This window comes from Arachis ipaensis, chromosome B10 (assembly GCF_059453495.1).
Source record: "Arachis ipaensis isolate K30076 ecotype BB chromosome B10, ASM5945349v1, whole genome shotgun sequence".
In the NCBI taxonomy this organism is placed as follows: domain Eukaryota; kingdom Viridiplantae; phylum Streptophyta; class Magnoliopsida; order Fabales; family Fabaceae; genus Arachis; species Arachis ipaensis.
Window position 1 is genome coordinate 149,415,162 of NC_142435.1, and position 12,945 is coordinate 149,428,106.

Consider the following 12,945-nt stretch of genomic DNA (forward strand, 5'->3'; position numbering starts at 1 on the left):
GTTGGATATAAAAGCACAGGGAAAAGAAAAAGTTATTAGTGGGCTGGCAATGGAAGTTGGTGATGAACGAAGGACACTGTTTTGGGAAGATAACTGGGTCCAGAGTGGTCCTCTGAAAGCACATTTTCCAAGGTTCTTCTCTGTTTTAAACCAGCAAAGATTTTGGTTAGAGTGGATTTGGAATTTCCATTAGAGGAGGGAGCTGTTTCAATGGGAGTTGGAACTAGTTCACCAACTTTATGATAGGTTAAGACCAGTGAAGCTATCAGCTGACAGAGAAGATAATCTTGTTTGGAAATTTGATAATAAAGATATTTTATCTACTAACTCTTTTATGCAGGTGTTGCAATCGGAGACTCTTTCGGAGGAGATTACGAGTTATAGCTTCACAAGTTCGATCTGGAAAGGGTTGGTTCTGCCTAGAATTGAACTGTTTGATTGGTTTGTTTTAGTCGGTAGAGTGAATACTAAAGAAAGGTTGAGTAGATTAGGCATAACGCGCCAGTATGATAGTATTTGTGTCTTGTGTAAAAAGAAGATCAAATGTGTTCATCATTTGTTTGTGTTCTGTGAGTTTGGAAAAGTATAGGTAAACAATGAAAATATTAAATAATGTAAACAATAGATATATCGGATGTTCATTTTACTAGTGTACGGATGGTTATTTTAATATTAAAATTTAGAAGATTAATTTAGAGGTGTAGTGTGTTTTTATTTGATTGGTGGTTGTTCATATTGTTCAACAAAGTCATTGTCCCCCTAATATTCCCCTGTGAGTTTACGTGACAGGTGTGGTGCGGTTGAGATGTTTTTATAGAGATTGGGCTGTCCCAGAAAGCATTAAAGGCTTGTTTGAGAGTCGGAATGGAACACCTAATAGAAAAAAGGAGTAGATGTAAAATTCCTATAATACCCTTCTCTTTTTTTTCCAAACCAAAATTCTAACCCTAACTTTGACATAGCACACTCCCTCACACACTCACCAAAACCCTAGCCACCCTTACCCCTTCCAACAGCAGAACAAAAGAACAGAAAGGGAAAAGAGAAGAGGGGGAGAACCGGAGAGGGAAGAGAAGAGGAAGGAAGGGAGGTGGCGCCGGTGGGCATCACTGCCACTGTCGCCGCCGTGGTGTCATCGCGAGGAAGGCCAGAACCGAGGGAGAGAGAGCCGCGCAAGGAGAAGGAGGCATCACCGTCTCGTGTCGCCGTCGTCACCGTCGAGGTCTTCATCGTTGCCGTCCATGGAGGTTTGCAAACAGAGGGAAGACGCGCCGTTCTACCCAGAGCCGCCACGGGAAGGGTCGTCGCCGTCAAGCCCAGCCACCATCGCGGCCGTTCGTGCCTCCGTTTCGCGCCGCCAGATCTGTCGCCGGGAGAGAAACAGAACGCGCGTGGAGTGAGAAGTGGTCGCAGGGAGGTTCTACCGCCGTTGGAACTCCGCTGCTGTTGCTGCTGCTATGGCCACCGCACCTCTGCCGCCAAGGAGGGACGTCTGTTGCTGCGTTGTTCCTGTCGCTGTTTGGATGTACCTGAACCAAGTCGTCGTTGCCACCGGAGCTGAACTGTTCCTGTCATTATCCCGGTCCAGCCTTTTTCTTTGATTTTGCTCTACCTTTCATGTCCTATTATGCCACCATTTAATCTGTCTTGTCCTTGTTTTAATTCAATTTTAGTTTTGCCTGTTTTAGATTTCCGGGACTATCGCCAGCTCCATTTTGTCGCTACTCCGGTCCAAATTCTGCGCTCATTCGTTTTATTCTACTTCAATCCTCCTTATCTTGAATTCGACACTTTGGGTTTGGTCTCTTCGGTCCGTTAGGACCATGCTGTGAGTAGGCTTTACATTTATAACCGATAAGCTTTTGGTTGATGTTATTATGAGTTTTTTAATTATATTTATAAAACTGTTATTGAAGAACTTTGATCTTATTAGAATAATTGATTTATTATAGCTGAATAATTATTTTTATGAAATTTATACTTTAGAAATTTTACATGAGACTATATATATGTTTGATAAAGCTTTATATTATTTTAGAATATTGATTTTATTCGAATATATACTTTTGAAATATTAAAGTATTTGTTGGCATCCACTTTGAAATTATGAAATATTTTTTTATGATTGAGAAATTATGATTTGAAAAGATTTCTGATAAAAAAATATTATCTGATTGATTTGATTCGATACTTTATATATTTGAGAGATTGAAGATTCATTGTATTTGAAACTATATGTTTTGAATTGGTTTGGGGGGCTCGTATTAGAAAACCGTAGTTAACGGCGGTTATGACGTTAACTTAGATGCATCTGACTCAGACTCCAGCTAGCAGGGGTGTTGCTAGCCTAACGTGTAGGCCACACGTTAGATCTATTATTCTGTTAGGACACACAAGAGGAAAGGGCTACCCATAGAGGTGGAGCCGCCCATGTGTGGACTTTTGATTTGATTTCTGTATGAGAACTCCCTTATTGATTCACTTATTATTATCAACTGCTATTTTCTAATTTAAATTACTTTGATAATAATGTTTATATGGTCTCATGTGGATTATAGATGTATTGTCTAGTCACTGAGTTGCAAAACTCACTCTTTTTCTAAAAATATTTTTCAGGAACAAATACGTGACTATGTGAGATTTTCTAATCAAGAGTCACGATCTGCAATGAGTATCTATTTTTGTCGAGTTCTTAGATGTATATGCTCCATATGTCACAGGCAGGATCCATCCATATTTTATTTATTTTATCTTTTATTAAAAATATGTAATTATTCATTTTAGAAACTGTAATTTTCTATTTCAAATATTTGTTTTTTTTTTTTTTAATTTATCGTTGAGTCGGTTAAGCTTGCTAGGGATTATTTTCCTGAGCGCCGGTCATGGCTCGTTTTGGGCCATGACAAAGTGGTATCAGAGCTTAGGTTTAATCTGTGTAATATGGAGCAAGTGTCCTATGGTAGTATCACAATTGTATAAATAGAAGCGCGCCTATTTGTACAAATTGTGGGACTATCAAAGGCCTATAGGAATATCCTCTTTGTCCTCTATGTCATTATTGTCTTCTGATTATTGTGATCATCTGTCCTCTGCCTCTTCTTACTACTCTTGTCATTTTGTACCCAATCTTGCCCTATTCCTTGCTAGATTTTCTCGAACGTGTTCTTGCAATAGTTTCAGTTTCAGTTCCGGTTCGCGATTTCTGCCTTGTAACTAGTTCTAATCTTTTCCCTTTTTGTGAATGCATGCTTTAATCTTTTTCATCTTTGTGTTGTTCTCTATGATTCCTGATGTCAATATTTCATAAAATACTTAGAAGATCCGATTGGTGTTTGCTGTGAATTACTATCTAATTCCTTTATAGAGCTGTATTTGAAATTTTGGATTGCTTGAATTCCTTGAGTTACTAAACGAGATGCCTTGTTTTGGACTTGATAAGCGATATCTGAATTTTTATTTTTATGTTGATAATCTTTGAAGTTATGACTAGATTTTGAGTTGCTTGTGATCCTTTCTTTCAAATCAATAATTTTAAGAAAAAAAAAATTGTTATTCAGTTGCTCAAGGAGAAGAATTATGCGATAAACATATGAATGAAGTGTTATTGATGTTTGTTAGATTAATGATTTTCTCTACTTAGGTGTAGTGAATTATTTGGGTGATTAATTGGCTGGATTGAAATGTTTTTCAATCTAGAAGTTTGGTTGAGTTTTTTTTTAATTTGCTGATTTGGTCCTATTATGGTACTATGTTGTCAAATATGGTTTTTCTGTTATGGAACTATTTTTCTGATTGTTCAAGTGATATCTAGATTATGAACGCTTGCTTTTTGTTGGTGATTAGATAATGAATTTTGCTCTTGGCTAAGATCTAAAACTTGAGAATTCTCTCAATCTTAGTTTTTTGAGAGTTTTCCTGCTCTTAACTAGTTTTTATTCTCAAAAGTTTAGAAAGATTAATTTTCTTGATTTGTAGTGCCTTGTGAGATTAGGATTATAGATCTTGCATATTGAAAATAATTTTTTATTGATTTTCAACGAAAAAGACTAGATATCTAAATTCTCAAAGCTGAACAAAGTTTATATACAAGTTTTTTTCCTTGTTATATTCTAATGATTATAAAGCATATGACGATTATCTTGAATATGTGTTAAATTGTAGCTTGCATGTGAGAGTTAGTTACTAATTTAGATAGTTCTTTGCTGATATATGTTGCTTGATTAGTGATCATTAACAAATAAATAATCTGAGTTAATTGCTTTTGAGGGATGCATGAGGTTATTGGTTGCTGCTGTAAAGTAGTTTAATAATATGTAAGTGTTGCTGAATTGGTGATTGATGCGGTTGTAACTTGATGAATCTTGGTTGAAAATTGCTAAAATAAGTTAATAGTGAGCTAGGAGGTTTTCATATCTTATCTTATTCATAAAGTGTTTATGGTTTAAACTTGACTTTCATACTTATGCGATTATTTATTTAGTTATTTTTGTTATTATTCTTCCATGAACAAAGAGTGAAAGAACTAAATTCTAATTGCTCAACTTATACGTCATTGGCTTTATGATATAGTGATGACTCTTGATTGATTGATGCTATTTCCTTTAGATATTTCGCTTTTAAGATATCAAGGAAGAATTTTTCCTTTTAAATTCATATGATTAGTATGGTAATGCTCACTTGAGAGTCATGTGCTTGTAGAATAAATACTATATTGAGTCATAAACTTCTATATGTTACATAAGTTTTCTTTCATGATTATAGAATTATGTCGAAAATATTTTAAATTGCTAGCCCATCTGTATTTGACACCTTGCACTGAAATTGTGGGCGATGGAGATTGAAAAATTTCTTGTTTGTAATGTATGAAAATTGGGGATGTCTATACTCTAAATAAATTGATGAATAAATTTTTGTACTTTGAGTTCTTTTTGAGTTTTTGGATTTGATCATGAGTTGTTTCATCATAACTTGTTAACCTAGGAAATAATGGGTATGGATTGATCACAATTTGATCTTGAAGATGTAAATTTATCATTTTTTTTCTTTCTTTTCATGAGTTTTCTTTTTTAATTGGTTCATTTATTTTGGATTTTATCATACGTTGTATTTGGTTGTTTTGAATCTTTCCTTTATCTGTATGCTTTGATTGATTGTGTTTGAATATTTCGTTTTGTTTTGGTTGTTGATGTTTAGAAATAAAAATTTTTAAGTAATACCATTTTTTATATATGCTAGCTTCTAATTTTGGATGCAACATCTATGTCCTTTTCCTAATTTACTCTCTCAATTATTTGCAATACTTTCATTATTTTTGGCCTTTTTAGAGTCTTGATGATGATGCTAATGAGGAATGGTTATAGAATAAGGAATATGATGAAGCTTTTTCGGTGATTTCAACAATTACTTATGCCCTAAAGCCTCTTATGCTATGATGATATTGTTCTGCTGGACTTTGTTTTGTTTTGTTCGCTTTCTAGTTTTGTTGAAAAAAAAAATCTATATTCTATCTAGCGTCGTCACATCTTGTGGTATGATTGTTTAGCATGGAGCATACGGATAGCTAGAAATTATAACTTGCGAGAAATAGTTCTTCTAAACTCTTTCGTTTCTTTTATTTAAGTAATGGTAATCTTTAAGTTTGGGAATGTTAGGCGTTCTTCTTGTGATGGTTTGTGTTGAAGTATGTGCTATAACCGTGCCGCGTGATTTTATTTATCGTTCACTTCGCTATATTTCATATCAAGAGTTCCTTGTTTTAATCCTTGTTGAAATTGGAAATTTGATTATTTTGTTTCACGTCCTACATCTTATGCATATCTCGATCTTATCGTCATGCTTTTGGCTATTCCATAGATTCTCGACAACATAGGTGTTGACGTTGCATTCCTTTACGTGAACTATGTAACTCCTTGATGTAATCTGAACTTGCTTTACTATGATACATCATATCTTCTAATATTCTCCTCGAATTCTTGTTCCAGATCTTCTTTGAAAAAGTTATTGATTTGATTCTTTTCTTGCCTTATCGTGTCCCTAATCATCCACTTAAATCTTTTTGAGAAAAAAAAAAAAACACTGTCATTAACTTTGGTTATCTTCTTTTAGTAAACTTTGTACTTCTTTGATCCAACTTAAACTTGTTTTGACCTAATGCACTATCTTTTCTTTTATTGTTTCTATCAAAAATTTTTTGATTCAGATTTTCTCGTTAAGATTCAATTGACTCTCTTTCTGGGACACTTCATTGTTTCTGTACATCATTGTTTAATTGAAATCTTAAACATCCTTCCACGTTCGTGCGAATACCATCTGTGATGTTTGCTTTTCTCTTTTTAGGTTTCGAATCCTTTTGAGTAAACCCGTGCTTGTTTCGGTGTCACGTGCGATTCCCAGATAGCAAACGATACGTTAATTCATTAAGACACAGCTTATTGATGCTGAAGTTCGAAAAGTTGTAATTCTAAGACATGACGTAAGACCGGTTGCTTCCGTAGATATATACTACAGAACCAAGGAGAGTATGAAGTAAGAAGGTATTTTGAGGAGATTAACGAACGAAGTGAAGAGTGCTATGTACATCTAAGCTGTCAAGGAAATGTGAGTCGGTGAATGTCAACCGCATATTTTTTAACAAAAACCTATCTTGTAACTTTTGCATCTCTTTATACTTCTTTCTCATGTTTGGTAAAGTGCTAAAATCAAATAAAGTCTTGCAGGTTATATCAATTTTCGAGGGCAAAAATTTTTTTTAAGGAGGGTAGAATGTAAAATTCCTATAATACCCTTCTCTTTTTTTTCCAAACCAAAATTCTAACCCTAACTTTGACATAGCACACTCCCTCACACACTCACCAAAACCCTAGCCACCCTTACCCCTTCCAACAGCAGAACAAAAGAACAGAAAGGGAAAAGAGAAGAGGGGGAGAACCGGAGAGGGAAGAGAAGAGGACGGAAGGGAGGTGGCGCCGGTGGGCATCACTGCCACTGTCGCCGCCGTGGTGTCATCGCGAGGAAGGCCAGAACCGAGGGAGAGAGAGCCGCGCAAGGAGAAGGAGGCATCACCGTCTCGTGTCGCCGTCGTCACCGTCGAGGTCTTCATCGTTGCCGTCCATGGAGGTTTGCAAACAGAGGGAAGACGCGCCGTTCTACCCAGAGCCGCCACGGGAAGGGTCGTCGCCGTCAAGCCCAGCCACCATCGCGGCCGTTCGTGCCTCCGTTTCGCGCCGCCAGATCTGTCGCCGGGAGAGAAACAGAACGCGCGTGGAGTGAGAAGTGGTCGCAGGGAGGTTCTACCGCCGTTGGAACTCCGCTGCTGTTGCTGCTGCTATGGCCACCGCACCTCTGCCGCCAAGAAACGCCAAGGAGGGACGTCTGTTGCTGCGTTGTTCCTGTCGCTGTTTGGATGTACCTGAACCAAGTCGTCGTTGCCACCGGAGCTGAACTGTTCCTGTCATTATCCCGATCCAGCCTTTTTCTTTGATTTTGCTCTACCTTTCATGTCCTATTATGCCACCATTTAATCTGTCTTGTCCTTGTTTTAATTCAATTTTAGTTTTGCCTGTTTTAGATTTCCGGGACTATCGCCAGCTCCATTTTGTCGCTACTCCGGTCCAAATTCTGCGCTCATTCGTTTTATTCTACTTCAATCCTCCTTATCTTGAATTCGACACTTTGGGTTTGGTCTCTTCGGTCCGTTAGGACCATGCTGTGAGTAGGCTTTACATTTATAACCGATAAGCTTTTGGTTGATGTTATTATGAGTTTTTTAATTATATTTATAAAACTGTTATTGAAGAACTTTGATCTTATTAGAATAATTGATTTATTATAGCTGAATAATTATTTTTATGAAATTTATACTTTAGAAATTTTACATGAGACTATATATATGTTTGATAAAGCTTTATATTATTTTAGAATATTGATTTTATTCGAATATATACTTTTGAAATATTAAAGTATTTGTTGGCATCCACTTTGAAATTATGAAATATTTTTTTATGATTGAGAAATTATGATTTGAAAAGATTTCTGATAAAAAAATATTATCTGATTGATTTGATTCGATACTTTATATATTTGAGAGATTGAAGATTCATTGTATTTGAAACTATATGTTTTGAATTGGTTTGGGAGGCTCGTATTAGAAAACCGTAGTTAACGGCGGTTATGACGTTAACTTAGATGCATCTGACTCAGACTCCAGCTAGCAGGGGTGTTGCTAGCCTAACGTGTAGGCCACACGTTAGATCTGTTATTCTGTTAGGACACACAAGAGGAAAGGGCTACCCATAGAGGTGGAGCCGCCCATGTGTGGACTTTTGATTTGATTTCTGTATGAGAACTCCCTTATTGATTCACTTATTATTATCAACTGCTATTTTCTAATTTAAATTACTTTGATAATAATGTTTATATGGTCTCATGTGGATTATAGATGTATTGTCTAGTCACTGAGTTGCAAAACTCACTCTTTTTCTAAAAATATTTTTCAGGAACAAATACGTGACTATGTGAGATTTTTTAATCAAGAGTCACGATCTGCAATGAGTATCTATTTTTGTCGAGTTCTTAGATGTATATGCTCCATATGTCACAGGCAGGATCCATCCATATTTTATTTATTTTATCTTTTATTAAAAATATGTAATTATTCATTTTAGAAACTGTAATTTTCTATTTCAAATATTTGTTTTTTTTTTATTCAATTTATCGTTGAGTCGGTTAAGCTTGCTAGGGATTATTTTCCTGAGCGCCGGTCATGGCTCGTTTTGGGCCATGACAAGGTGGCTGACTGAATTTTTTTTCATTATTTGGAACGTCTGGTTGGAATGCAATAACAGGATTTTTAACAATAAAGAGGTAACTGTTGATGTCATATAGAACAGGACGTTTTTGAGCTACAAGGAGTGAACTGATATTGATCCTACTGGTTGTTGATGGCAATGTTAGATATGATATAAGATTGTTAACCTTGTGTTTAGATTTACTTTTGTATCTGTTTATTTTATGCTCCACTCTCATATGTAGAGCTTCATTTGTTTCAAAAAAAAAATATTAAGAATAGATACTTGGACAATTGTTGGGTAGTACAACTATCTTGAATCAAATAAATGATTAAAATTGAGTGTATTTAACTTAATAACAAAAATTAATTCATGAAATAAAAAAGTTATCTTACGCTTTTAAATAAACTATATTCTTACAAATATATAGAACTTATAATATGTTTATAATCTTAAATGAAATGTGTATATTTAAAATACTTATTAATTAAAAAGTGAGAAAAGTAAGACAAGTGTAAAAAAATATTTAAAATCTAAAATCTAGTAAAATGTTTTAATTTGTAAGCTAAGAGTATAGAAATAGTCAAAATAGGACACTAACTTCACTCTTTTAATTAAAAAAGGATTTATCTTTCTCTTTTATATTTGATAGTGGTTACATTGTAGTTGATTATTTTCAATTTCTAATAAAAATAAGTTGAGCTAATATTTATGAATTTTCATATATTAATGAGAGAGTGGCATGGAATCCATATCTGATTGCTACATGCTTTGTTTTGCCGTGTTTTTGAAGGAAGGAAAAAATGTATATCATGTCATAAACATCTACATATAGATTTAAAGAGTGACAAGGATATAACAAAGAATTAGAGCAAATTGATACATTTTTTTCCATGCGTATTTGGTACTCCTGGAATAATTAGAAACTGAGAGAGAATCGCTCCAAGACTTTTAAGATAAGCATTGGAGACTAAAACTTTACCACACATACTCAAGACTCTTGGAACGTAAAGGTTGGTTTGATTGATTATTCCATTATCATGTTTATGTATATATAATGTGGTTGAGTGAGTGGAGTGAAAGCCATTCACAAATTAAATATCATCAATAATCTCTATTTATATTCCACTGAAAATGGGAATTAGATACCAAAATGTTGCTGCATGCGTAATACTGGTGCTTGTGATGGTAATGGCTGAAATTGTTGGCGGGAGAATACCCAGCAATCTTGGAAATCTCACCAACCTCCACTTTCTTGATCTGAGTCGGAATGGATTTTCACGAGACAGCAACATCAATTGGATTTCTCAACTGCCATTGCTGGAGCACCTCAACATGATGGCCTCTTTTATTTACAATGAGTTTCAGGTATTTGTCCTAACTTATTACTTGGATAGTTGGATGGTTAATAATTCATGGACTTGACAAAGTTGCTTCTTCTTCCTCCCTCAGGTTAATATTAATCTCACCATCAGTGCTCCTAAACTTCAATTCCTAAGTCTTGCCAACAATGGACTTAGTGTGTCAAATTTGGATGCTTTACAAAACATGACATCTCTTGTGCATCTTGATCTTGGTGGGAACAATCTTACTTCACTTCGATCTTGGTTTGGCAATTTCAAAAAACTTGAGTATCTTGGTCTTTCAGGGTGTGGGCTTCATGGCCCAATTCCAAATGCTTTCCAAAATGCAACTTTCATTGAATTTTTGGATCTTTCTGGAAACAAATTTGACTCTCTTCCATCCTGGTTTCACAAGTTTGAGAAACTCAAGCATCTTATTCTCTCATATAATAACTTCAAAGGTTCAATTCCAGTTGCTTTACAAAATATGACTAGCATTGAGTCCCTTGACCTTTCTGACAACTCTCTTACTTCAGTTCCATCTTGGTTTATTGAGTTAAAGAAACTTGTCTACCTCGATCTTTCATTTAATAAATTAACATCTATGGAATGTTTCATTTCATCCATTTTGAAAAATATGTGTCACCTGAAAACATTATATATAGGAGGAAACAAACTCCGAAAAGAATTCATTGGAAACAGTTATTTGTCTACCTGCATTAGACATGATTTGGAGAATCTTGACTTGAGTGAAAATGAATTTAACGATAGTTTGCCATCTTGGTTAGGACAACTTAAAAATCTAGGCAACCTTGATCTCGAAGATAATTTTTTTTATGGTCCCATTCCCTCTTCTTTTGGAAAATTACTGAAATTGAAAAATTTATATCTATCCAACAACAAGTTAGAAGGGGACCTTCCTGATTTCATGGGACAGCTTGTAAATTTACAGGTAGTCGATCTTTCAAATAATTCATTTAATGGAACGATTATTCAAAATCTTGAGCAACTTGTAAATTTACAACATTTTGATGTCTCAAATAATTATCTAATGGGATCCATTCCTTCGAGTCTTGGTCAACTTATAAATCTAACTAATCTTGATTTGTCAAATAATTATTTAAAAGGAATCATCCCTACAAATTTTAACCAACTTGTAAATCTGCGTACACTTGATCTTTCAAGGAATAAACTAGATGGGAGAATTTGTATTGATTTTCAAAAACTTGTGAATCTATCATACTTGGATCTATCTTCAAACAATTTGAATGGACCCATCACAGTGGAAGAAAGTCATCCTTTTATTATCTCAAAAATGTGGTATTTGAATCTCTCATGTAATCAAATCAGCGGCTCACTTCCTGAACATATTGGTCATATAATGCCCAATTTGTGGTCCTTGATTCTTGGAAATAACCTCATAAATGGTTCAATTCCAAAATCACTGTGCCAAGTTGATCATTTGAGAATCCTTGATCTTTCAAAGAACCGACTATCTGGTAAAATCCCCAATTGTTGGAAAGATAACAAAGCATGGGAAGAAATAAATTTGTCATCCAACAAACTCTCAGGGGCTGTTCCAAGCTCATTTGGGAATCTTTCCTCTCTCTCATGGTTGCATTTGAACAATAACAGCCTTCATGGAGAGTTTCTAGCATCTGTGAGAAATTTGTCACAGTTGTTGATTATGGATCTCGGAGAGAATCAACTTTCTGGCACCATCCTATCATGGAGTGCTAACACATTTTCTTCACTACAAATTCTAAGATTGCGGCAAAACAGGTTAAGTGGCAGCATTCCTTCACAGATATGTGAACTATCATCCATTAAAATCTTGGACCTTTCTCGCAACAATTTAAACGGTCCAATACCTTGGTGCATAGGCAACCTTCGAGGAATGAATCTTGAGGCTCCTGCTTTGTCTCCTCCTTCACCTGTTGCTGAGAGTCCAATAGCACAAGGTTGGAAAACTGAGGATGTGATAGAAGTCATGAAAGGAAGAGAATTTGACTATACAAAAATCTTGATACTTGTAGTCATGATGGACTTGTCCGAGAATAATTTGGTTGGCTCAATTCCAAAAGGAATAACATTGCTTAATGGATTGCATAGCTTGAATCTATCAAACAATCATTTGATTGGAAAGATCCCTAACATGATAGGGAATATGAGATCACTTGAATCCTTTGATGTTTCAAGTAACCAACTCTCAGGCACAATTCCAAGCAGCATGTCAGCTTTAACATCACTAAGTCATTTAAACTTGTCACACAACGACTTCTCTGGCCCAATTCCTACAGATAACCAGTTTTCAACTTATGATTCATCGAGTTATGCTGGCAACCCATATCTTTGTGGATCTCCTCTACCCAACAAATGTGGTTATTTACCTGAAGATCATGGGAGCAGCGAATTTGAAGATGAAGACAGCAACTTAGATAAGTTGGAAAAATGGTTGTTCTACTTTGTGATTGCAATTGGCTTTGCAACTGGGTTTTGGGGAGTTATTGGGACTTTGTGGTTCAAGAAAACTTGGAGGCATGCTTACTTCAGATGGGTGGAAGATTTAGCCGACACGATCTATGTCACAACTGCAATAAGAATGGCAAAATTGAAGAAGTGGATGATGATGAGAAGCCGTGTTGTTGCTTGATCATGTATTCATTTGTGTGTTTTTATTTTTATTTTGAATAATCAAATGTGGAAATAAATTAAGGAAAGTGAATGATGTTTGATGCATGTATGAATGTATGAATGTATGTGTATGCATGAATTTGTAATAGAGATTGTCAATTGATGTTTAATCTCCTGAAGAA

At 35.3% G+C, this 12,945-nt stretch overlaps 1 protein-coding gene across 1 annotated transcript; it reads left to right on the forward strand.

Annotated features, from left to right (window-relative positions):
- The first annotated feature begins 9,698 nt into the window (after window positions 1–9,698).
- LOC107621183 (uncharacterized) lies at window positions 9,699–12,945 on the forward strand. Its single transcript, XM_021113165.2, has 2 exons — window positions 9,699–10,154; window positions 10,239–12,945. Exons 1-2 carry the CDS (start codon window positions 9,921–9,923, stop codon window positions 12,780–12,782), a joined length of 2,778 nt encoding a protein of 925 aa, XP_020968824.1. The 5' UTR covers window positions 9,699–9,920; the 3' UTR covers window positions 12,783–12,945.